Raw genomic sequence first — 27,324 nt, forward strand, 5'->3', positions numbered from 1 at the left:
CACTCTGTAATACACAGTATATAATTTAAAGGGAACTATTATGAAAATACATTTAATATAAGCTTTAGCATAATAAAATAAGAAACTTTCTAAATATGATCAATTGAAAATTCTGTACCGTTTCGGAAATAATCAAGTTTATCTTCACTATTCCTCTCTCAGCATCTTTCTCTTAATTCTCTCTTCATGCAGGAATTGGTTGACAGATAATCATTGACAGTTAGACCCAATATATTTTATAGGGGGGCTCCTTATGCCTAGACGATGCATTAGAGCTCACTCTATTAAAATCACCAGACATCATGTCTCTCTGCATGCAGGATTTGTGCAAAAGGCAGTTATTTTGTTAGATTTTGTTTGCACTGGAATCAGTTATTTGAGTGAGCTGTAATACATCTGCTAGAAAATGAAGGCACCCTATATATTGGATCTGTCAATGAATATTTGACACCCATCTGCTGCATGAAGAGAGAATGAAGAGAAATAGATGCTGAGAGAGGGATAGTGACAATGAACAATGCAGAATTTTCTATTGATTGTATTTTACAATGTTTCTTATTTCAGTATGATGAAGCTTATATTACATTTTTATTTTCATGATAGAATAGCTCCCCTTTAAAAATACAAGAATTGAAGAGTAGGGCAAGCAATGTAACCGTGTATAAATTCAATTTACAGTAAGCTTAATGATGTAAAGCCAGAATAATAGCCAGAGCCATTTATTACAGCATCCATCTGTATACTAACCTATCAATTTGCTCTCAGCAAATTATAATCAGGGTGCTACATCATGCGACACTTGCAGAATGTCCACTGCACCTCACTACTAGCTGCATTTGGCAACAAGATACCAAACCAGCCATGGGCTACCTTCCAACCCAAAGGATGCCAACATGTTTCTTTATCAGAATTGACTTTACTCCCACCTCGTATCACATTATGTCATGCTTAACTCACCCTTACTTCACTAATCATGCATTACTATAATATACATAGCGGTTATGAGAGAAGTTTTTGTTAAGCTTGTTATATATAAAATGGTGGCTCAGAGTAATACTTTGATAAAATGTTTTGTATAAAACAGATTTGTAAAAAAGAACTGTTGAACTCTAAATATTCAATTGTAGTTTGGCATAGTACCCAGAAACCAACTACATAATGCGTTTATGACTTCTGAAAGTTCATAAAGTGTTCTCATAAAACCTTTCTTTATTGTGAGAGTTAGGGGCAGGATATGTACTCACATACTAATAGCATTAATAAAGCTAAGCTCTTGGCTGTGGGTGTTTATTGGGAATCTGAACAGTTCCTGATGAGAGCATCAGAAAAGACATTTTGTTAAAGTGGGTTCCAAGTGGTTTTGATAATGATATGAGCTCATGTTTATCAGAGCATATAAAAACAGAGGGTCCCATTTTGTTGGTTGAGATCTCTCCTGTGGAACAAATGATCTTGCTGCCCAGGGTTCTTGGTTTCTAATTTGAGACCTCTCTGTAGATTGAATTGGCATCTCCCAGTTACTTGGTGCAGAGGATGCCTGTTTTATTGACTCAAACGGTGAAGTATTCCTAATTGTCTTACTAACTTTATTTGTAATAAGGATTTGTTAAGCATATTTGGGGTTATTTATCAAAGGTCAAATGTCTAAGAGTTTTGTATACCTCAAATGAACACACAACTCGAATGGTTTCTTATGCAAGAAAAACTTGAATGGAAAAAACTTGATTCAACAAGTTCGAGTTGCGAAACCGGAAAACTCAAATTAATCGAGTTTTCAAAAAAACTTGAACTCGCTCGAATTGATGGAGTTTTCAGGCAAAACCCTCCAAAAAAACTCGAACATCATGAAGGCTATCAACATCTTCAAATGGTTCCATGGACCTCTGCCACTGACTCCTACATGACCTCAACAGGTTTTAGATGGTGCATTTTCACATTCAAAATTTGGAAAATTTTAGTTTTTTTAAACACAAAACTCGAAAAACTAGAGTTCTTTTTTAACCCGAAAATGCGAGTTTGGACCAAAAAAATAACCTTGAAAACAAAATTTTCGTGGAAATCACAACTCGAACCTTTATATATAACCACCTAGGTGTATGGTTTGTGAATTATTTCTGAGAGACTCTAAGAACAATTTTAAAACAATAGCCAAATATAATATTACAAGGTATAAGGTAATTTTCTCAGAGATATTACCTGAGCCACAAGCAACACTAATGAGACAGCGGAAGCGTAGGGAGATTAATGCGTGGCTGAGAGATTGGCGTAGGGAGGAGGGTTTTGGGTTTTTGGAGAACTGGGCTGATTTCTCAGTCGGCTACAGGCTCTTTTCTAGGGATGGGCTGCACCTCAATGATGATGGTGCAGCTGTTTTGGGAGAGAAAATGGCTAGAAGGTTGGAGGAGATTTTAAACTAGGTGTGGGCGGGAGGGTTCAGTAAAAGATTCAGTGGAAGACGGGTTAGATGAGATAGTGGGCAAAGAAAGGGAAAATGGGGGAGGAGATTTGGCTGGGGATACTGTTAAGGATAGGGAGGACCACATGTCATATGTTCAATATGGTACCAGTATTAAATATATGTTTGCAAATGCAAGGAGTCTGACTGGTAAAATGGGAGAGCTGGAGGTGCTGGTGCTGGAGGGAAAATATGATGTGATTGGTGTGGCTGAAACTTGGCTGAATGAGTCACATGACTGGGCAGTAAATATCAGTGGCTATACTTTGTTTCGGAGGGACAGTGGCAATAGAAAAGGAGGAGGGGTATGTCTGTTTGTTAGGCAGGAGGAGGTTATGTTAGAAAATGAGGGGGCAGAAGTCTTATGGGTGGAGTTCTTCACCAATTGTAAAGAGTCCAGCAAATTAATTGTAGGCGCATGCTATAGACCCCCTAATGTAAGTAAGGAGGAGGAGGCAAAGCTCCTCATGCAAATAGAAAAGGCTGCTAGTTTGGGTAAAGTAATGATAATGGGAGATTTTAATTACCCAGATATTGACTGGAGCAACAGTACTGCCAGATCAGTTAATGGGAACAAATTTATAGACTTGTTGCATGACAATTTTATGGCACAGGTTGTTGAGGAGTCTACCAGAAAAAATGCTATTCTGGATCTAGTGATCTCTGATGACTCAGAACTTATAGCAAATGTGCAAGTCATTAAACCCCTGGGTAATAATGACCATAATGTTATATCATGTAATATCTGGTGCAAAAGAAAACAAATATACACTGGGGCAACAAAAACCATGAATTTCAGAAAAGCTAATTTTAGTGCCTTGAGGGCTGCCATTCAGAGCATTGATTGGGGCATTATGTTTTCAGCTAAAAACACAGAACAGAAATGGTTGTCTTTTAAAATTATATTAAATCATTACTGTTCTCAATTTATTCCCTTAAAGTAATACTGACACTAAAAACTACTTTTTAAAATATTAATGTACATTAAAAGTTACTAGTGATGGACAAATTTATTCACCAGGTGCGAATTTGCAGCAAATTTCCATGTTTCGCCACTGGCGAATAAATTATCGAAATTGTGTGGAAATGAATAGGTGCCCGTTGACTTTAATGCGTGTAAAAATTGGCATTTCAAATTTTCAAGCGAGGCAAACAGGAGAAATTCGCCCATCACTGAAAGTTACTATAGGTCATGTTGATCGTTTCTTGCTGCAATGTTTGTTAGTTTGTTAATGAAATTATTGTTAGTTGAAGTTTCTAAACCTGTTTTGCCAACCAGACTGTCCCATCTAAGCCTGTCAGTTAAAGTTTCTAATGCTAACGGACTCCTGCTGCACAAATATGGCAGCCCCCTCATACAGGAACATGTGGCATCAGACAGGTAATGTAAAAGCATCCTGCAAATACTTTATGGCAAGTTAGAAGTTGCTTTAAAAGGCAATATTATGATAGATGTAAAAAAAAAAAAAAGCTTAATTTCTGGTGTCAGTATCTCTTTAATGAGTAAATGTAGAAGCACTAAGAATCACCCTATATGGCTTAATATAGAAGTAACGTAATTAATATGAAAGAAGAGAAAGGCATTTAAAAACTACAAATCTATTGGCACAGAAGCTGTATTTAATAAATACAAACGCTATAATAAAAGTTGCAAAACAGCAATCCGGAAGGCAAACAAAGGAAATGAAGAGTGTGTTGCGGCTGAAGCGAAGACTAACCTCAAAAAGTTTTTTTAAGTATTTTAATAGTAAAAAGATGCGGGTTGAGAGTGTTGCTCCTTTAAATAATGGTACCAGTATGGTTGTAACAGATAAGGCAAATGAGGTAAATCAATTCTTTTCTTCAATGTATACAATAGAGTCAGAGTTCCCATGCTCACTTCATATCTGCACTGATGGCCCAGCTCAATCTAGTCAGTGGCTGACTCAGGATATGATTCATAAAGCTTTAATAAAAATGAATGTATAGAAGGCGATAGGGCCAGATGGCATACACCCCTGTGTTCCAAGGGGATCTTAGTTCAGTTTTAAACTAGCCCCTATTTCTGATTTTCTCAAATTGGCTTTCATCTAGGATGGTACCTATGGATTGCAGAAAAGCTGATGTCATTCTAATATTTAAAAAGGGATTACGATCTCAGCCGGTCAATTATAGGCCTGTAAATTTGACATCAGTGGTGGGCAAATTATTTGAAGGCTTGTTAAGGGACCACATTTCAAAATGTTGTCCTAGTGAATGGCATTATGAGCAGCAAACAGCATGGCTTTATGAAGGATAGGTCATGTCAGACAAATTTGATTGCTTTTTATGATGAGGTAAGATGCTGGACAGTGGGGGGGGGCAGTAGATGTGATCTATTTGGATTTTGCCAAGGCATTTGATACTGTGCCCCACAAATGACTGCTTTCTAATTTAAGGACTGTTGGGCTTAATAAAGTTGTTTGCACATGGATAGGAACTGGCCGCAGGCCTCAAGAGGGTACAGATGGTGGTTGCTAATGGTACATTCTCTACTTGGAGTAAGGTTCTTAGTGGGGTCCCTCAGGGCTAGGTATTGAGTCCACTTTTATTTAACTTGTTCATTAATGACTTAGGGGAGGGTATTGTAAGTAATGTATCAGTATTTGCAGATGACAAAAAACTATCCAGCCCAATTAATGGGGTATCACTGTATATTCACATACTGCTGAGATGACAATAAAGTTTACTTTTTTTTGACTTGACAATATCATCCAGAATGTGGCATCCTTGCAACAGGATCTTGACAAACTGGCAATCTGGGCAGCTAAGCGGCAAATGAGATTCAACGTTGATATATGTAAAGTCATGCACCTGGGATGTAAAAATATCCAAGCCACTTATACCCTTAAGGGAACTGCACTAGGCAAGTCCATTATGAAAAAGGATCTTGGCATCCTTGTAGATGATAAACTTGGCTGTAACAAGTAATGCCAGTCAGCAGCATCAAGGGCAAATATGGTCTTGGAAATGGTCATTATTCCACTGTATAGAGCACTGGTAAGGCCCCATCTAGAATATGCCGTACAGTTTTGGTCTCCAGTGCTCAAACAGGACATTATTGTATTAGATAGGGTACAGAGAAGGGCAACTAAGCTGGTAAAAGGTATGCAAAATCTTAGCTATGAGGAATGACTGGCCAAGTTGGGGTTGTTCACGCTGGAGAAGAGGTGCTTAAGGGGTGATATGATAACTATGTATGAATATATAAGGGGATCATCTCTAATGCTTTATGTACCAGTAGGTCTTTCCAGCTGAAACAAGGTCATCCATTTTGTTTAAAAGAAAAAGAGGTTCCACTTAAATATTCATAAGGGGTTCTTTCACAGTGAGAGCTGTGAAGATGTGGAATTCTCTCCCTGAATCAGTTGTACAGATTAATACATCAGGGCTGTCCAACTGGCAGCCTGTTCCCCCCTTGTGTGGCCCTCCACATGAAATTTTGTAAGATTTCACTACAGAGATTAACTTGCATTGTTTAAACCTCAAATTCAGACTGTTATGCCCTGTATTGTTCACACATGTAATCCACCTTGCATTGTTCACACCTGTTTTATCTATTGTTAACATCCTAAAGCCCTGTACTATTCACATCAGAGACCCAGACTGAAACTGCCCACATTCTTCACACTTTATTCAAAATGCTAATGGGGCACCATCGCTGTTTCACTGTATGTAGTATACCTTAGACTGGTTGTGATGGGTTTCCCTGTCTCCTGCTCTGTTCTGCCCTATGCTCCCTGTGTGTGTCATACTCTGCCTGCCCTATGCTCCCTGGGAGTGCCATAATCTGCCTGCCCTATGCTCCTTAGGTGTGCCAAACTCTGCCAGCGTGTGCCATACTCTGACTTCCCTATGCTCCCTGCTCGTGAATCATAAGCCTGGCATTTGTTCTGGGGGTCTGTTAGCATTTGAAAATTATTGTTATGGGTCCCTAAGGTGTTTGAACATGTGCTGGGGGTTCTGTGGTATTGACAGGGGAGGTATGTCTTAATATGACTTAAGTTTTTCTACATATGAGTGATATACCTACAGTGAGCACCAACCATTTGTTTTTTTGGTGTGCTATGAATGTGGACATAGGTTTGTGGTAACATGGGTGTGGTTTAATGTGGGTGTGGTCTAAAACAGGGAGTGGCTAACACTGGCTTTATTATCAGCCCTCCACCATGTAGACCAGAAAAATTCCGGCCCTCGGTAGCACATAAATTGGACAGCACTGCATTAGATAGCTTTAAAAAGGGGTTGGATTGCTTTTTAGCAAGTGAGGGAATACAGGGTTAAGGAAGAGAGCTCACAGTACAAGTTGAGTCAGGGACTTGCCATTTTGGAACAGGAAGGAATTCCCCTCCCCCGAGGCAAATTGGAGGCTTCAGATGGGGTTTTGTGCCTTCCTCTGAATCAACTAGCAGTTAGGCAGGTTAAAAAGTTAAAAGTTACTTACATCCATGTTTAATTCATGAATGCATCTAATTTTTGAAATAATACCCTATTAATCTCTCCTCCAGCTATAAGATGACATTTTGTATTACCTATACATATATTGTTTGAAAAAAACTTTGGAGAAGAGGCTCTAATGGCAGCAAGTATTAAAAAAGACAGGAGTGCCCATACTTTTCTAATGCGAGGTCTACTTTTAGTGATGTTGTCCTATGAGGATCAACATCCATAAAAGCATTGTTAGCATTCTGTTCCATGGAAAATATTATTTAAATACCGATTTATGAGAAAAAATATATTGCTATATTTAACAAACTATTCCTTATGTAAATTTAACGTAAAAAAATTTCTGAAAGAAAATAATAAAACAGGAGGGTGATTTAGACAGTGTCTTGAGATTAGGGATGAACCGAATCCACTATTTTGGATTCGGCCGAACCCCCGAATCTTTCGTGAAAGATTTGGCCGAATACCGAACCCTAATTTGCATATGCAAATTAGGGGTGGGAAGGGGAAAATATTTTTTACTTCCTTGTTTTGTGACAAAAAGTCATGCAATTTTCCTCCCCACCCTAATTTGCATATGCAAATTAGGATTCGGATTTGGTTCGGCTAGGCAGAAGGATTCGGCCGAATCCGACTGAAGTAGGACGAATCCTGGCTGAATCACAAACCGAATCCTGGATTCGGTGCATCCCTACTTGAGATCTACTGATCATTAACTAAAGGTCTACTGGTAGATCCCGATCTACCTTTTGGGCACCCCTGCTCTAAGAGACAAACTACGAATTTTAGCATTGATTCAAGATTGACAGCTTAAATGGGATGTATGGTCAAAACTTTTAATCCCCCTTTAGCTTTGTGGAGTGAATAGAAGGATTTTTCAAATTGCAAATAATTATGTTTTTTCCCATTTTTTAGCTGCCCCACATACCTGCTCACGCTGCAGCAGGGCGGAAAAGTGAAAAGCATATCATACTTACCGAGATTTTCCTTTCCTGGACTGTAGCATGGCAGTGGGCAACAATGGGTTACATCCCTGTCACATGACCTAAATTAGCAAGCAATCAATAAATTAGGCTCCCCACCCCCAAGCATGCATCCCATTGACTTAAACAGAGAGCTCTCTCCACTAGGGTCGGGAAGCCATGCCCACTGCCATGCTACAGTCCAGGAAAGGGAAATCTCAGTAAGTATGATATGATTTTCACTTTTCCTGTTCCTTCGCATGGCAGTGGGCAACAATGGGACGTAAAAAAGCATCATAGAAAGGGAGGGTATAACCAAGAGAGCTAACGAAATACAGGCCACTGCACCCTCCAACTAGAGTAGTTATTTCATAGAGCAACTTTGGTACTATGGATAGCTGCGACAGCCGCTAAATTATATATTGACTGAAGGCAATTACATACAACAATATTCCCACCTTGCAGTTGCAGAAGCATTAATAAAAGTTTTCCCTATGAAAAATTAAACATTGAAAAGTGACATAGCAATACAGTTGCATATGATGATACCATAGAGCGTCATTCCACCTTGTAGCATACTCAACACTCCAATTTATAATTATAGTACTATAGGGCTCCATCTTATGGATAATACATTTATATACTTATAGTTTTTGAGAGGTGAACCCTGGTTAAACCTGTTATAAACATATATTATTAGTTTAATATACTAACAAGTTCATGCAGAAGCCCAATGTACCGGATAAATCCAGGTAGACCTATGGCAGGATTATGTAGTATGATCCTTAGATTAAGTAATCTATCAACAGTAATGCACAGCTATAATTGCAGTACCATAATGTATAATAATGTATTAAAGGAGAAGGAAAGGCTAAAATTAAGTAAACTTTATTAGAAAGGTCTATATAAATACACCAGTATATCCTCAGAGTAATGCTGCTCCGAGCCCTCTGTCAAAAGAAACACCACATTTCTTTCCTTCTATTGTGTACACGTGGGGGGTCATTTATCAACACTGGGCAAATTTGCCCATGGGCAGTAACCCATGGCTACCAATTAAATTGCTGCATTCATTGTTCTACCTGCGGCTGGCTTTAAAAAGCTACTCACTGATTGGTTGCTATAGGTAACTGCCCATGGGCAAATTTGCCCAGTGTTGATAAATGAGCCCCAGTGACTTCTGTATCAGACTTCCTGTTTTCAGTTTAAACCTCCAGGACACAGCATTGAGCATGCTCAGGTTGCTCCTCTCCCCCTCCCTCCTCTCCTCCCTGCTGTAATATGAGCCCAGAGCTATGAGTGAGCAGGGAGAGACTCAGGCAGGAAGCGATGTCACACAAATCCAATTCTATCCTAAACAAACTGAGAACACTTCTAGAGCTTTTTACTCAGGTATGGTAAAGCATTCTGCAGAATAAATATAGTGTTATAGCTTGCACTATTGTGGCTAATCTATTGGCAATAAACTGCTTCAGTAGATTTCCTTCTCCTTTAATATACAAAAGTCTCAATAGTACCGAGATACCATGAAATATCATAATAGTATCATACTGACTATTTACAGTTAGTGCAGGAGAATGACATTGCAAATTGATTAAATTGGTGTACTAAGCAGAATCTTAGCCGCTCTGATGGCGAGCTGTAAAATAAAATCCACACAGTATTATAATGGAGAATATTGTAGAACAGCAATGATTGGTGACAATACCCTTATTATTAATGTACTGAAAGCCAGACACCGCACTTCATGTTGTATATTATGTTCCTTTGAACGGTCTCAGTTAGGAAAGCTATATCAAATTAGAAATAGCATAGAAAGCTTATAGCCACATTATGTGTGCAGTATGGCAACGAACAGCATAACAAAAAATTAAGATAAAGTGCTGAATATATGGTAGACATTCCATGTGGAAGGAGTCCAAGCAGAGCATGGACACTGGTACATATGAAACATATTTGCTACATAAATAACTTTCTGTATCTCTGAGTTTCCTGGAAATAGTTTAAACTCCTCATACTCCATATTTTGCATGCCTGTATTTAAATGCTGCATTGCTATCATGTGGTACTCCCTGGCTAGCTCCAGTTTTATACTGGTAAAGATAATAGAATGCAGGACAGCCTAGGAATTGTAACACCAATGATGAATTGCAATCTTTGAATATTATGTTATAATAGATTTCTAAGCACTTATTTGAAATGGTAAAGTGCAGAAGCAATACTATATATAACTATAGAGGAGCAATAGGATATTTGCAACCCCTATACCTTTGTAATATAGACAATAGATTTAAAGTTTCCTGAATGCATCAGCCTTAGTACTCTACAAGGTCATGATATAATGGTGGTGAACTGAAGTGCCATATAAAAAGAATACTGCGTAAAGGTACTACTAGCTGCAAATCTACACCCTATAGCTCACATGCTGAGAAAACCTATTATAGGGATTATAACTACATTATATTAATAACCGATTATCCAGGAAACATTAGTAAAAGTACAGCAATGTGCTCTGTATTCTGCACATTTGGAGCTATATGTCACTTAGCTAGTCATGTATAACTGGGTAGTTGTATCATTAGAATAAAACACAGGATTATCTATCTAGTAACCATATATTTTGGAATTAACAGATAACCTGCCAAAACCTGCATCCATAAGTGTTGATATACTTAGCTATTGAGCTTAGTCAAGACCTACAGAGTACTCTGTAGTATAGAATTATGGAAAAGGACACAAACCCAGTACAATTCTTCAGAAGTTGTGATAGTAGCTGGATTAACTGGAGAGTTACTAAGTAGTTGTAGAAGGAAATATAAGGATCTGAAGCACCATGTTAACATGGTGCATAAACCATAAAATACAGAATATCTATCATGATCGTACCTGCAACTTTGTATGCTTAAACGCTGTCATCTGTAAAGATTGCAATATGTTAATATATTTAATTGCATAGTACACATAATTTGGCACCTTGCATGGTTATACAGCTTTGGTTACAACATAATTTTTAGTATAGTAAACTGCACTGCAGCCGTGCAAATAAGATCCGTAAATTGAATGGCTACATAATGATGGGAAGGTTACATGCAGATGTCGTAGTAAGGCAACAAGTGAAGTGAAGGGTTCCCTTAGTATAATGCAAGGGTGTGTTAGTAAAACTCACTGAATAGTTATATCATGATAATACTGATGTTTGCAGACATATAGTTGAATGAACTACAGAACTTCAACTAGCCTCCATATATCAATGACTATTCTGCTATTACTAATTAAATGCAGACATTCTGATTTGGTAGTATAGAGAACTGTAGGCGAGCACTTAGTACAACACTCTGAAAGGCTATACAATGATAACTTTCATCAATACCGACAGCATATCATTACATAAGTTGTAAGTTAGTAATAATGAATAGCAGAAGTGCACTTAATATCCATATACTGAATGGCAATTCTGCTATTACTGGTTAAATGCATACATTACAAAATTGTAGTATAGTGAACTATAGGAGCACAACACACTGAATGGCTATATAATGACAGCTTTGATCAATAATGATAGCCTATTGTTACATAAATTGTAGATTAGTAATAATGAAAAGCAGAAGTGCACTTAAAGTGGACCTGTCACCCAGACACAAAAATCTTTATAATAAAAGTCCTTTTCAAATTAAACATGAAATCCAATTTCTATTTTTTATTAAAGCATTCATAGCTGTTGTAAGCTCATTTAAAAATCTCAGCTGTCAATCAAATATGGTCTGCCCCTCCTCTATGCCAGTGGCATAGAGGCGGGGCAGACAATTACTTTCACTTTCCATTCAGCACTTCCTACATGTCATTGCTCTCCACACATTCCCCCATTCTCTTTACCGTTTAATTGTAAAGCCAGTGCCTGGGGATGGACATCAGGTCCCCCATTCTGGTGCACAAACAAGATTCTGAGATGCCTTAATAAAACTGTCCACAAAATGGCTGCTTCCTGCTTGCTATAAATATGAATTCCCAGACTGAAGGAAACAAGATTCAAATAATTTATGTAGTGTAATTAAAGTTAATTTTGCTTGACTAATGTGATAAAATAGGATTTGGAATGTTTTTTTTGGGTAACGGGTCCCCTTTAATATACATATACTGAATGGCTATTCTGCTATTACTGGTTAAATGAAGACATTAGGATATAGTAGCATAGTGAACTATAGGAACACAACACACTGAATGGCTATACAATGATAGCTTTGATTACCGATAGCATAACATTACATAAGTTGTTATATAGTAATAATTAGCTGCGGAAGTGCACTTAATACAAATGCTGAGTGACTATTCTGCTGCCATTAAACTATGGTATTATAGGGAGCAATAGGTGAACCTTTAGTATAACCCCCTGTGCAGAGGTGCACTTAACCCTTTCCCTGCCAGCCGTTTTGTCCAAGATGCGAACATCTACTGCCAAGCAGTTTTTAGATATTTTGCACTCTTTCACTTTAAGGGCCTTTCCTGGGGTGGTCTTTTAGTTTACCCAGGAAAACAATATATTGTTTTTTTCAGGACAACCTGAACTTTCACAATATGCAAGAATTTTGGTGTAATTCTACTTCTGTAAAAAAATATAGGCTTCTAAGTATCTAATAAAATGAAAAAAATCATGTTTCACGAAGAACAATCACATATATCAGAAACATCATTTATTTTATGTATGAGAACACAGCCGATTTAGAAAGGTCTATGTCTCCTGAACGCGGCAATACCAAATATATATAGTTTTATGGAGATTTCTCACTTGTATAGCTCAAAATCTACAAGCAGTACACAACCAAATTTCCAAAGCAGCGCTCCCCAAACGGCATACTTCTGATTTCAAGGCCAAACATTCCGCTAACAGTAGGTTTACCCTAGAAAACTACCCATTACTAGAAAGAACAGATTCTGGTGAACCAAAAATGGGTACAAATATCTTTGTACTCCAAACTACCAAGTTGCAATTGTTTCCTAAAGTTATAATGTTTTATAGAAATTGGTGAATTTTTTGAAAAATGACCTCAAAGCTTCCACTCTACAGCAACATATCTCCCACACATCATTAGGTATCAATGTAAAACACCCCAAATATAAAATCCTGGGGTCCACTGAACAGTTTGATGCCCAATATGTATAGGTGTACCCAAGCACGTGGCATAGGGGGCCCCAAAAGGAAGACCCCCCATATTTTTCTGTCATTTCAGATACTGCAAAATCAACACATTTACATAGTTTTGGGGGGCGGCAAAGGTAGAAAAAAGGACGTTCACCCCAGAAACCCATATATTTTCGGAAAGTACACATTCCTCTGAATCCAAATTGGGTATGCATGTCTTTTTACACCAAAGTACCAAGCAGCAAACCATTCCTAGATTTGGTGATTTTGGCGACATTTCCAAAAATCACCTAAAAATTTCTAACCTGCAGCATCGTATTACCCACATACTTTTAGGTATCAAGACAAATCACCCCAAATATGAAAGCTTAGGGTCCTCTGAACAGTTTGATGGCCAATATGTATAGGTGTACCCAAGCAAGTGGCATATAGGGGCCTGAAAAGGAAGACCCCCATATGGTCTGTCATTTCAGATACTTCAAAATCAACACATTTACATCGTTTTGAGGGGGGCAAATGTAGAAAAAAGTAAGTTCACCCCAGAAAACCATATATTTTCGGAAAGTACACATTCCTCTGAATCTAAATTGGGTATGCATGTCTTTGTAATCCAAAGTACCAAGCCGCAAACCATTCCTAAATTTGGTGATTTTGGTGACATTTCCAAAAATCACTTCAAAATGTCTACCCTGCAGCATCGTATTTCCCACATACTTTTAGGTATCAAGAGAAATCACCCCAAATATGAAAGCCTAGGGTCCTCTGAACAGTTTGATGCCCAATATGTATAGGTGTACCCAAGCACGTGGCATACAGGGGCCCCAAAAAGAAGACCCCCATATGGTCTGTCATTTTAGGTACTGCAAAATCAACACATTTACATCGTTTTGGGGGGGGCAAAAGTAGAAAAAAGTAAGTTCACCCAAGAAAACCAAATATTTTCGGAAAGTACACATTCCCACAAATCCAAATTGGGTATGCATGTCTTTCTACGCCAAAGTACCAAGCCGCAAACCATTCCTAAATTTGGTGATTTGGTGACATTTCCAAAAATCACTTCAAAATTTCTACCCTGCAGCATCGTATTTCCCCACATACTTTTAGGTATCAAGATAAATCACCCCAAATATGAAAGCCTAGGGTCCTCTGAACAGTTTGATGCCCAATATATATAGATGTACCCAAGCACGTGGCATACAGGGGCCCCAAAAAGAAGACCCCCATATGGTCTGTCATTTTAGGTACTGCAAAATCAACACATTTACATCGTTTTGGGGGGGCAAAAGTAGAAAAAAGTAAGTTCACCCAAGAAAACCATATATTTTCGGAAAGTACACATTCCCACGAATCCAAATTGGGTATGCATGTCTTTCTACGCCAAAGTACCAAGCCAGAAACCATTCTTAAATTTGGTGACATTTCCAAAAATCACTTCAAAATTTCTACCCTGCAGCATCGTATTTCCCTACATACTTTTAGGTATCAAGATAAATCACCCCAAATATGAAAGCCTAGGGTCCTCTGAACAGTTTGATGCCCAATATGTATAGGTGTACCCAAGCACGTGGCATACAGGGGCCCCAAAAGGAAGACGCCCATATAGTCTGTCATTTCAGGTACTGCAAAATCAACACATTTACATCATTTTGGGGGGGCAAAAGTAGAAAAAAGTACGTTCACCCAAGAAAACCATATATTTTCTGGAAAGTACACATTCCCATGAATCCAAATTGGGTATGCATGTCTTTCTACACCAAAGTACCAAGCCGCAAACCATTCCTAAATTTGGTGATTTTGGTGACATTTCCAAAAGTCACCTCAAAATTTCTACCCTGCACCATCGTATTACCCACATACTTTTAGGTATCAAGAGAAATCACCCCAAATATGAAAGCCTAGGGTCCTCTGAACAGTTTGATGCCCAATATGTATAGGTGTACCCAAGCACGTGGCATACAGGGGCCCCAAAAAGAAGACCCCCATATGGTCTGTCATTTTAGGTACTGCAAAATCAACACATTTACATCGTTTTGGGGGGGGCAAAAGTAGAAAAAAGTAAGTTCACCCAAGAAAACCAAATATTTTCGGAAAGTACACATTCCCACAAATCCAAATTGGGTATGCATGTCTTTCTACGCCAAAGTACCAAGCCGCAAACCATTCCTAAATTTGGTGATTTGGTGACATTTCCAAAAATCACTTCAAAATTTCTACCCTGCAGCATCGTATTTCCCCACATACTTTTAGGTATCAAGATAAATCACCCCAAATATGAAAGCCTAGGGTCCTCTGAACAGTTTGATGCCCAATATGTATAGATGTACCCAAGCACGTGGCATACAGGGGCCCCAAAAAGAAGACCCCCATATGGTCTGTCATTTTAGGTACTGCAAAATCAACACATTTACATCGTTTTGGGGGGGCAAAAGTAGAAAAAAGTAAGTTCACCCAAGAAAACCATATATTTTCGGAAAGTACACATTCCCACGAATCCAAATTGGGTATGCATGTCTTTCTACGCCAAAGTACCAAGCCAGAAACCATTCTTAAATTTGGTGACATTTCCAAAAATCACTTCAAAATTTCTACCCTGCAGCATCGTATTTCCCTACATACTTTTAGGTATCAAGATAAATCACCCCAAATATGAAAGCCTAGGGTCCTCTGAACAGTTTGATGCCCAATATGTATAGGTGTACCCAAGCACGTGGCATACAGGGGCCCCAAAAGGAAGACGCCCATATAGTCTGTCATTTCAGGTACTGCAAAATCAACACATTTACATCATTTTGGGGGGGCAAAAGTAGAAAAAAGTACGTTCACCCAAGAAAACCATATATTTTCTGGAAAGTACACATTCCCATGAATCCAAATTGGGTATGCATGTCTTTCTACACCAAAGTACCAAGCCGCAAACCATTCCTAAATTTGGTGATTTTGGTGACATTTCCAAAAGTCACCTCAAAATTTCTACCCTGCACCATCGTATTACCCACATACTTTTAGGTATCAAGAGAAATCACCCCAAATATGAAAGCCTAGGGTCCTCTGAACAGTTTGATGCCCAATATGTATAGGTGTACCCAAGCACGTGGCATACAAGGGCCCCAAAAAGAAGACCCCCATATGGTCTGTCATTTTAGGTACTGCAAAATCAACACATTTATATTGTTTTGGGGGGGGCAAAAGTAGAAAAAAGTACGTTCACCCCAGAAAAACATATATTTTCATAAAGTACACATTCCCACAAATCCAAATTGGGTATGCATGTCTTTCTACGCCAAAGTACCAAGCCGCAAACCATTCCTAAATTTGGTGATTTGGTGACATTTCCAAAAATCACTTCAAAATTTCTACCCTGCAGCATCGTATTACCCACATACTTTTAGGTATCAAGAGAAATCACCCCAAATATGAAAGCCTAGGGTCCTCTGAACAGTTTGATGCCCAATATGTATAGGTGTACTGAAGCACGTGGCATATACGGGCCCCAAAACGAAGACCCCCATTTGTTCTGTCATTTCAGATACTGCAAAATCAACACATTTATATAGTTTTGGGGGGGTGCAAAGGTAGAAAAAAGTACGTTCACCCCAGAAAACCATATATTTTCGGAAAGTACACATTCACCTGAATCCAAATTGGGTATGCATGTCTTTCTACTCCAAAGTACCAAGCCGCAAACCATTCCTAAGTTTGGTGATTTTGGTGACATTTCCAAAAATCACTTCAAAATTTCTACCCTGCAGCATCGTATTACCCACATACTTTTAGGTATCAAGATAAATCACCCCAAATATGAAAGCCTAGGGTCCTCTGAACAGTTTGATGCCCAATATGTATAGGTGTACCCAAGCACGTGGCATATATCGGCCCTAAAATAAAAATCCCCCCTTGTATGGTCTGTCATTTCAGGTACTGCAAAATCAACACATTTACATCGTTTTGGGGGGGCATAGGTAGAAAAAAGTAAGTTCACCCCAAAAAAACATATATTTTTGGAAAGTACACATTGCCACGAATCTAAATTGGGTCTGCATGTCTTTGTACTATAAAGTACCAAGCCGCAAACCATTCCTAAATTTGGTGATTTTGGGGACATTTCCAAAAATGACTTCAAAATTTCTACCCTGCAGCATCCTATTATCCACATACTTTTAGGTATCAAGACAAATCACCCCAAATATGAAAGCCTAGGGTCCTCTGAACAGTTTGATGCCCAATATGTATAGGTGTACCCAAGCACGTGGCATATAGGGGCCCCAAAAGGAAGACCCCCATATGGTCTGTCATTTCAGGTACTGCAAAATCAACACATTTACATTGTTTTTGGGGGGACAAAGGTAGAAAAAAGTAAGTTCACCCCAGAAAACCATATATTTTCGGAAAGTACACATTCTCACGAATCCAAATTGGGTATGCATGTCTTTCTACTCCAAAGTACCAAGCCGCAAACCATTCCTAAATTTGGTGATTTTGGTGATATTTCCAAAAATCACCTCAAAATTTCCACCATGCAGCATCATATTTCCCACATACTTTTAGGTATCAAGATAAATCACCCCAAATATGAAAGCCTAGGATCCTCTGAACAGTTTGATGCCCAAAATGTATAGGTGTACCCAAGCACGTGGCATACAGGGGCCCCAAAAGGAAGACCCCATATGGTCTGTCATTTCAGATACTGCAAAATCAACACATATACATAGTTTTGGGGGGGAGCAAAGGTAGAAAAATGCACATTCACCCCAGAAAACCATATATTTTCGGAAAGTACACATTCCCGCGAATCCAAATTGGGTATGCATATCTTTGTACTCCAAAGTACCAAGTCGCAAGCCTTTCCTAAATTTGGCAATAAAAGCAACAGTTTTTACATTTTTGAAATTGCCTAAAAATATTGCAATTGGCCGCATTTATCTCACGCAATTTTTTGCATACAATTGTAAAACACCATAAATATTGATGCCAAGGGTCTACTGAACAGTTTGATGCCCAATATGCATTGATATACCAAGGCAGCTGGCATGTGCGGACCCCAAATGAAAATAGTGCATATGATTTTTCTCCGCTGCCGATTCGCCTTCTGTGAACATAGACCCTTGACTTCATATTATGTGCCTCAAGACCCTCCTAACAGCAAAGACCCCCCCAAAACCATATGTTTTTGGCAAGTACACATTATGACGAATCCACCAAAGATAAAGACGTCTTTCTACACCAAACTACCAAACTGCAAAGCTTTTCTAAACGTAGAGGTTTTTACAACATTTCTGAAAATCGCCTAAAATTGTTGCAGTTTGCTGCATTTATCACACACAATGTTTTACGTATAAAGAAAAATCACCCTAAATATGGACGTCAGAGGTCTACTGAATAGTTTGATGCCCAATATGCAAAGATTTACCAAAGTATGTGGCGTGTACGGACCCCAAATGAAAAACATGCATATGAATTTTCACGCTAGCCAACTAAGCTGCAGAAAAGAGAGCCCCAACTGTGCGTTATGTGCCGTAAGACCCACAAAATGTAAAAAGACCCCCCGAAAACTATATATTTTTGGAAAGCATATATTCTGGTGAATCAAACTAAGTAAAATAAATCTTTCTATACCAAAGCACCAAACAGCAAAACAATACTAAAGATTCATAAGGAACAATAATGCAGGGATGAAATTGCAATAAAACCACAAAAATAGCGTAAATCAATGAAATAACAAAATAATTGATCCGACAACGTAATTAGTGTCCGAAATCGATTATCCAATAGTCACGCTGTCAAAATAACATGTTTTTAGGCAAAACGGTACAATGAATAAGTAAAAAAAAAAAAAAACAGTTTGTGAGTTTTTGTGTATACATATTTGTGCACTAATAAAAGTTGTCTGAGTGTGCAAATACATATAATTAAGTGTAAATAAGTGTACAAAATTGACCAAGTGTGCTAAAATAAAAAAATAAAAAATACAAATTTTTACTAAAATGTTTGTGTAAGTGTATAAATGTACTGTAGGTATGTGTAAGTGCAGGTAAGTGGGTAAAAAAACGTGCAATTACCGTTTTTGTAGCAGTAGGATCGCTGGAACAGATGGAGGCAGCCAGAACAGCGTGTCTGCAGAGTAACTGCGCAGCAGGAATTGTGTGGGCAGCTGTGCAGGAAGGAAGAGGTGAGTATGACGCAGCAGTGCTATTTCCAGCGCATTTGCAACTTTGAAGTCGAATCTGCGAGAATCGTGTCACAGATCTGACTCGACAGCCCCCCAGCCTTGTTGCCCAGGGGGCTGTCAACCCTTCTGACTCTCTGCGGAGGCGGCAAAAGCCGCCGATGCAGAGAGTAGGGCTCAGCTGCAGGAGAACGTACATGGTACGTTCTTGGCAGCCTGAGCCCTGAACCGCCAGCACGTACGCCGCACGTGCTTGGCGGTTAAAGGGTTAATATCCATATGCTCAATGGCTATTCTGTGTATACCGTTTGAACGCAGCCATTACATATGTGCTATCAGTTAATGAATTGTCCTGACTTTCTTGTGGTTTAAATTAGGGATCCAAAGTTACAAAGGAAAACAAGCGCTCACAGCACGAGGTCAGATCCACGAAAAAAAGAGAAAGAGAATAAAAGAGAAGAGAGAGATTTCTGCCAATATGGTGTAGTATTTTCCAAATGTGTACACACACCTTTATGTGATTAGCATATACAATAAATAAATAAGTAAAAGTGTCCCTTGTATCCACTCCAGCGTATTATCCACTATCCTAGACTTTATCTCATATTTTGTATGGAGGGGTACTCACGAACGTTTAAGGGATACTGCACAGTAAAGAGGCGTAGATATCAGCAGCGGATTTTACATGCGGCTCCAAAGCTTCATCCCACTATGGAAATTCACTGACAGTGTAAAATAGTAAACATCTTTAATGAACAAATGTTAAAAAATGCACTCACAATGTTCCAGTAATAAAATCGCATAAAATATTTTGTCTCCCACAGTCACCGCTTCAGCGTCCCCAAGAGTCTTCAAACTGTTGGTATTGGGTGCGAAAAGTCGCCGGCGTCTTTTCCCACCACGTGTAGACCTCAGGCGCTTAGCGATGGCGTATTAGCCTTGACGCGTTTCGTCCTTCGACTTTCTCAAAAGGCTTCAAATTGTAATTTGCGCATGCGTTTTTACGTCCTGGCGATAGTTCCGGTGGCGTGTTTTCTCCTTCCTTCCTCTTTGCCCTATCTAGCTGCTGGGTTATCATATATTCAACTCTATTGTTCTTTAACTCCTTATGACCAATCTGTTGCCATGGGGTCCCAGTCCATAGCAACCATCATAATTTCAACAATTTTACCAAGAATTTCACATATATTTATCTCTCTTTTACAATATTATATAAATATATTAACTTATGTTTTTACAAAGTTATACATTAATAAATACAGTCTATAATAACAATAGTCTAAAAAAAATGGTTTCCCCAGCTATACCTAATATTACTAATAATAATTTACTCTAATAAAATGTTGTTGGATTTCCTCCTAAGATTCCAGCATTATATATATACTGTAGGGGGGATTATGGTTCACAGAAAGGCCCTCAAGTTGATATCTATATTTAGACCTTTTTGTATCCTCTTTCTCTGAACCTATTGTTTAATTTTTCAATAGGTTCAGAGAAAGACGATACAACAATAGGATACTAAAAGAATCTCGGGTTAAAGTAGACAAAATAGAGAGGAGTGAGCTATTGATTGAAAGAAAAAAAGACAATAAAGAAACAAAACAGGAAATAGTGTTCTCCACTACATATAACCCCTTAGCAAGGGATATAAGTAGAATTATTAAGAAACATTGGGGGATCTTACAATGTGATATAGGATTAAAAAAGATCATTCCAGACGAACCGAAGGTTGTTTTCAAAAGAGCAAACAATTTAAAGCAAATTTTGACAAACAATCACTGTCGAGACAAAGACAAACAACCAGATATTAGTGGGCACCCATGGACAGGTTTTTTTTCCATGCTCCCTATGCACAGCATGTAAATATGGCAAAAAAAGAAAAACGTTTATTACAGAAGTGAACAAAAGAGAATTTAAAATTAAATGCACAACTAAGAATGTAATATATTGTTTACAATGTTCCTGCAGACTACAGTATGTGGGAAAAACTAACAGAAGGTTGAAAGACAGAATCAGAGAACATGTAAACAATATAAAAAAAACGTAACGAAAAACATAGTGTCTCAAAACATTTTAAAGAAGTCCATAATAAAAATCCAACATTTCTAACATACTGGGGCATAGAAGAGGTTAAGAAAAAGTGGAGAGGAGGTGATAATAATTGGTTAATATAACCCTGCAAAGCAAGAGCAGATGGATTTATAACCTAGAAACATATACACCAAAAGGTCTAAATATAGATATCAACTTGAGGGCCTTTCTGTGAACCATAATCTCCCCCCTACAGTATATAATGCTGGAATCTTAGGGGGAAATCCAACAACATTTTATTAGAGTAAATTATTGTTATTATTAATATCAGGTATAGCTGGGGAAACCAATAGTCATCATGACGCAAAGAAAAAACTTTTTTCTATATGTTGTAAAACAGCTTTTTAAGGAAAGATTTGTAAGATTTTTTTTTAAAAAAAATATTTTTTTAAAAAAAATATTTTTTTAAAAAAAAAATTTTTTAAAAAAAAGTTTTTTAGACTATTGTTATTAGACTGTATTGTAAAAGAGAGATAAATTTATGTGAAATTTTTGAAATTATGATGGTTGCTATGAACCGGGACCCCATGGCAACAGATTGGTCATAAGGAGTTAAAGAACAATAGAGTTGAATATATGATAACCCAGCAGCTAGAACGGGTTAAGAGGAAGGAAGGAGAAAACACGCCACCGGAACTATCGCCAGGACGTAAAAACGCATGCGCAAATTACAATTTGAAGCCTTTTGAGAAAGTCGAAGGACGAAACGTGTCAAGGCTAATACGCCATCGCTAAGCGCCTGAGGTCTACACGCAGTGGGAAAAGACGCCGTCGACTCTTCGCACCCAATAACAACAGTTTGCAGACTCTTTGGGACGCTGAAGCGGTGACTGTGGGAGACAAAATATTTTATGCGATTTTATTACTGGAACATTGTGAGTGCATTTTTTAACATTTGTTCATTAAAGATATTTAAAGATGTTTACAATTTTACACTATTTATTTATTGTATATGCTAATCACATAAAGGTGTGTGTACACATTTGGAAAATACTACACCATATTGGCGGAAATCTCTCTTTTATTCTCTTTCTCTTTTTTTCGTGGATCTGACCTCGTGTTGTAAGCGCTGGTTTTCCTTTGTAACTTTGGATCCTTGCTTTAAGTCTGAGGGAGAACAGACAGACGATATACCGGCAGAGGAAGCGGACAACCAGAACCCTTGATATCCTTTTTACCTTTATTAAATTAGGGATGCATCAAATCCACTATTTTGGATCTGGCCGAACCCCCTTTGCGAAAGATTCGGCCGAATACCGAACCAAATTAGGGGTGGGAAGGGGAAAACATTTTTTACTTCCTTGTTTTCTGACAAAAAGTAACACAATTTCTCTCCCCGACCCTAATTTGCATATGCAAATTAGGATTCGTATTCGGTTTGGCCTGGCAGAAAGGATTCGGCCGAATCCTCCTGAAAAAGGCCAAATCCTGGCCGAATCCCGAACCGAATCCTGGATTCAGTGCATCCCTAGTTTAAATTTTGTTCCAGATACATACAGTGACTCTTTTGCTACTATTTTTGATCTAAACAGATTCATCAGGACTTTGACTCAAGTGACACAGATGTTGCTTCAGTAACCGTCAATGTCGATATAGGTAATAGTTAAGGTGACATGGGGGCATCAGCTACCAATGATAATGCCCAATCTGAGATTGATATTGTTGCCGACTCCACATTCTACCCCAATTTTGATTTCAGATATGAATGTGCATTACAGACCCTAGAGGATTTCTTACAAGAGAATACCAGTGTTAATGAACCACTAATAATGCATACTACAGTAGCTTAAAGAAACGCTCGGATTTCTACCCTGTTCAGTCAAAAAGTAATTTATTGACCTTTTTCATAAATTGCTACAACGGGACATAGAAGCTATTGATATGAAAAATAAACAAAAAATTGGGCAAAATAATTGGGGGAATAATCTTAATACGGGTGAATATAAAGAGTCGCAATAAAGTGAAAAAAACGCAGCTAAAGGGAGATCTGTGGTGGTTTTGGATGCGTCTGCCTATGAGTCAGAGATTATGAGGCAATTAACAGATAAAGCAATGTACAGGGTCTTAGAATCAGATCCCACTTTAATTTTCCAGTCTAAATGGAAAGAAATGTTATCATCTGCTCTAGATATGGGTATTATCAATCAAAAGGAATTTGACTACATATATTGTGAGAACTCAATTATACCAATTTTTCATGTACTTCCGAAGGTACATAAGTCACTTAAATCAGTAAAAGGACGCCACATTGTGGCTAGTATAAGGTCTTTAATATAAGGTTTGTCTAAATATGTGGATCAACTGCTATTACCTCTGGTCCTTCAACTCCTGACTTACCTGAGGGATACCACTATGTGTTTAAACAAGATGTTAAATTTAGTTTGGGAAGCGAATTATAGAATGTTCTCTGTAGACGTAACAGCCCTATACTCCTCCATTGAGCATGATGTGGGCATGCATTCTATACAATATTGGTTGAATGTAACCAGGTCTTTTCCTCAAACACAGAATGAATTTTACAGGCTATTCATTTTTTGTTACAATCAAATAATTTTTTGTTTAATGGGCATTTTAATTTACAGCAATGGGGGGCCACCATGGGCGCCTCCTTCGCCCCAACGTATGCCAATTTGGTGATCTGTTGGTGGGATATATTTTTGGGGAACACAATCCCTTTAGACATAAAATCATATGCTTTTATAGATACATCAATGATTTTATGGGTGTATGGGACGGCGACGAAGTATCCCTGACATCTTTTGTAGATTACTGTAATCACACAGTGAAGGGTGTTCAATTTACCCATGAAACTAATTTAACCAAACTACCTTTTTTAGATGTTATCTTTAGAGTACAAGCAGACAAGATTGCTAACGACTTATTTCGCAAGCCCATAAATCGTAATAGATTGTTACATGCTAAAAGTGGTCATCCTGCCTCCTTCTTGAGGGGTATCCCAATTGGACAATTCATGCGCCTCCAGCATGTGTGCTCCTCTTGGGATGCTTTTCATGAACAGGCTATGGCCTTGTGGGACCATTTTATTGAAAGGGGGTATAGGCTTGAGGATGTCAAATCAGCATATTAAAAAGCGGTAAGCTTAGATTGTCAGTCCACACCTCTGGGCTCAATATAATGTGAAATATATAGGGGACTTGTATTCGGATAATACTCTTTTTTTCCTTTCAACAAAGGACAAATTTGGAATGCCAAATGGAAGGCTCTTCCATTACTTACAGCTGAGACATGCCCTTACTCAACAATTTCAGTCCAACACCCCTAGGATTGAGTCTTTCCGACTAGAGAATCTATTACGAAAGGAGCACCTAACAAAGCCATTATCAGCAATATACACTTTATTACGCACTGTTGGTATTTTTTATAACTCAGACCTAGTTTATAAAAGCAAAACTCAGAGAAAAGGCTATTCAAATAAGTGAGGTTATTTATTAGACGAAGACAAACAAGAAAAGAGTTTTGCCTAGGAAGTTGTCACAATCACACCACAGCATAGTACTTAAGTGTGACAGGAGAACTTCCCAAAGACACTCCTCTTACAACTAGCTTTTATACCTTTTTACAGAGCATTTACCAGAAGAGCAAAGGGTACATGGAAATACCATACATGGTCAAAAGCCCTCCTTCTATATTAGATGGCATGTAAGCTTACTATAGTAAATATTGCAATACCTGTTACATCATTTTATGTTTCCCTGATTCCAATATACACAAACCATAAAATATATGTCTTCTAGTTTGAGACAGTATGGGTGTTTGCAGTTCTGAAGCAACACTTCTGTATCTAACTGTTGTTTGACTTCTGCAGAGTCTTGACCTTTGGTCAGCATGTCATTGTATGATTACCTGAGACCACTATCATCAGCATTCCCTTCCCCTTATCTGCCTTAGGTCTGGCCTTTGTAAGTACCAAGACGAGGGGTCTTGATCTTTAATTTAAATTAATAGTCCTAAATACCAGCCATTACCCGTCATGGAATAGGGTGTTTATTATACTATTTTTAATATCATTATTTTGTTGTCAGCACCAGTTACCAAACCACAAAGCAGGAACTGCTGCAGAAATGGATTGTTAACATTCCAGATCTTACAATGGAGCAATGGAAACATACTAGCTAACTCTCTCACCCCATTAATAAGATCCAGAGACCGACTCATCCAATACAAGTACTTACACCGTGCCTACTATACTCCCTCTTCTCTACATAAAATGAACACGGCCTTTCCGGACAAGTGCAACAGATTTTTATCACATGGTCTGGGACTGCACCCAAATCCAACACTTCTGGACAGAAATAGCTGATTATATAACTCAACTTATGGCAATGCCAGTGGAATTTCACCCTAAGGTGCTACTGCTAAACTATCTACAGGATACTTTAACTTCAAGAGCAGAAAGGACTTTGCTCACTTTCCTCCTGTTCCATGCAAAACGGGCAATAGCCATAAAATGGAAAGATGAGAACCCTCCTACACTCAGCTATTGGACAGCTCTGGTGGAACAAACACTGCCAACACTGGAACAAATTTCCTATGCAAGGGGATGTCCTACAAAATTCAATAAAACACTTTGGACACTTTGGCTATTACGAAATGAAACCTATACAAATAGAACAGCAAATATACCGGATCAACCTTTGGACTGGCTTGAAGCCCCTATCTAGGCCTTAGCTGACTAGCACTATTAAGCTTGTACAGATACTTGAAATGAACCTAAAGCAGGTTATGATTAAGATCAAAATTTTGTTATAATATGTTGAGGTCCCAGTTAGGCTTGCAAAGAATGTGACATTGGGTTATCATTTTATATATTCCTTCTGCAGAATGGTCAATCTCCCCCCCCCTCTTCATACTGCTCTTTCTTTCCTACCTATCTTCCTTTTTTCTTCATTCTTACCACTTACCTTCATGTTGGGAATCCCAAGGTCTGAAAATTGAAAATGGCTTTCAGAGGTGCAAAATGCAATATGCCTGTATCAATCTCTTTGTATATGCACTAGGTCTTGTACCCTCATGAAAGTTGATAAATAAATACCTTTTAAAAAAAAAAGCTTCGATTGTCAGAAATTATTACAATATAAATCCAAACCAGAACCCCAGTTTGTGCAGGCAAGTGAGTATAAAAATAAAAAAGTAAATAAAAGCAAAAACATCCAATCAACCTATAGTCGGGATGCCCACTCCATTCAAAAGAATATACCTAAGCACTGGGGGGTACTTCTTCATAATCCAGTTCTAGGTAAAATACTAGGTAAAACACCCTCATTTGTGTTGAGGAAAGGAAAAACCATAGCAGCCCATGTTTCAAAGAGCCTATTTACCACCAAAGATAAGAAGAATGAAACTCCATGGTTAAAGTTTAGGGCATTTATAAATTTATAAATGCGGAAGAACGAGGTGTAAAATATGCTTCAGCATTAAACCATCAAAAATGTTCCAAAGCTCTGCCACGGGCATGTCATACAACATAAATCAATATTTTAATTGCACCTCTAAAGGGATTATTTATTTGATCACATGTGATTGTAACGCCCAATGGGTTGGTAAGGGTTAGTTCACACTATAATGAAAAGTTGCCTGCGCTAAAGCACAAGCGGCGCTGCGGTTTCCCAAGTTGCCTCACGAGGAAACTTCGGGTGACTTCAGAAAACAAGTGCCGCGTATGCTTTAGGGCAGGCGACTTTTTATTATAGCAGATGAGAAGACATGCAAAGGCAGTTCGGGGAGATTGTCACCCAGAAGAAGAGGCGAATCTCCTTGTGTGAACTAACCCTAAGACTTTACGTATGGCTAGTACGAGGTTTTTGGAACACATATCAGTGGTGGACAGAAAAGACTTGAAGGCAGTGACACACCAGCAGAGTAATCGTTAGTGATAAATCGCTGCTTCCCTGGGCAACTAATCTCCTGCACTCTCCAGTAAAAAGCTTTCCCATAGGCAATAATGTGATTCACTCGTGGTAAAACCCATGTGTCGCTCCAGTCTCCCAAAATCGCTTGAAGTTTCCTCTTGTAGTGATTTTAGGAGACTGGA

General features: G+C 38.3%; 1 protein-coding gene across 1 annotated transcript in view; it reads left to right on the forward strand.

Annotated features, from left to right (window-relative positions):
• LOC121395456 overlaps positions 1-26,445 on the forward strand; it is an 89,065-nt gene extending 62,620 nt beyond the window's left edge. The window contains exon 3 of the mRNA XM_041569015.1: positions 25,316-26,445. Coding sequence (XP_041424949.1) covers positions 25,316-25,366 — 51 coding nt within the window. The 3' untranslated portion in view covers positions 25,367-26,445. The remainder of the gene's footprint in view (positions 1-25,315) is intronic.
• Positions 26,446-27,324: the final 879 nt, after the last annotated feature.

The sequence above is a fragment of the Xenopus laevis genome, chromosome 7L (assembly GCF_017654675.1).
Source record: "Xenopus laevis strain J_2021 chromosome 7L, Xenopus_laevis_v10.1, whole genome shotgun sequence".
Taxonomy (NCBI): Eukaryota; Metazoa; Chordata; class Amphibia; order Anura; family Pipidae; genus Xenopus; species Xenopus laevis.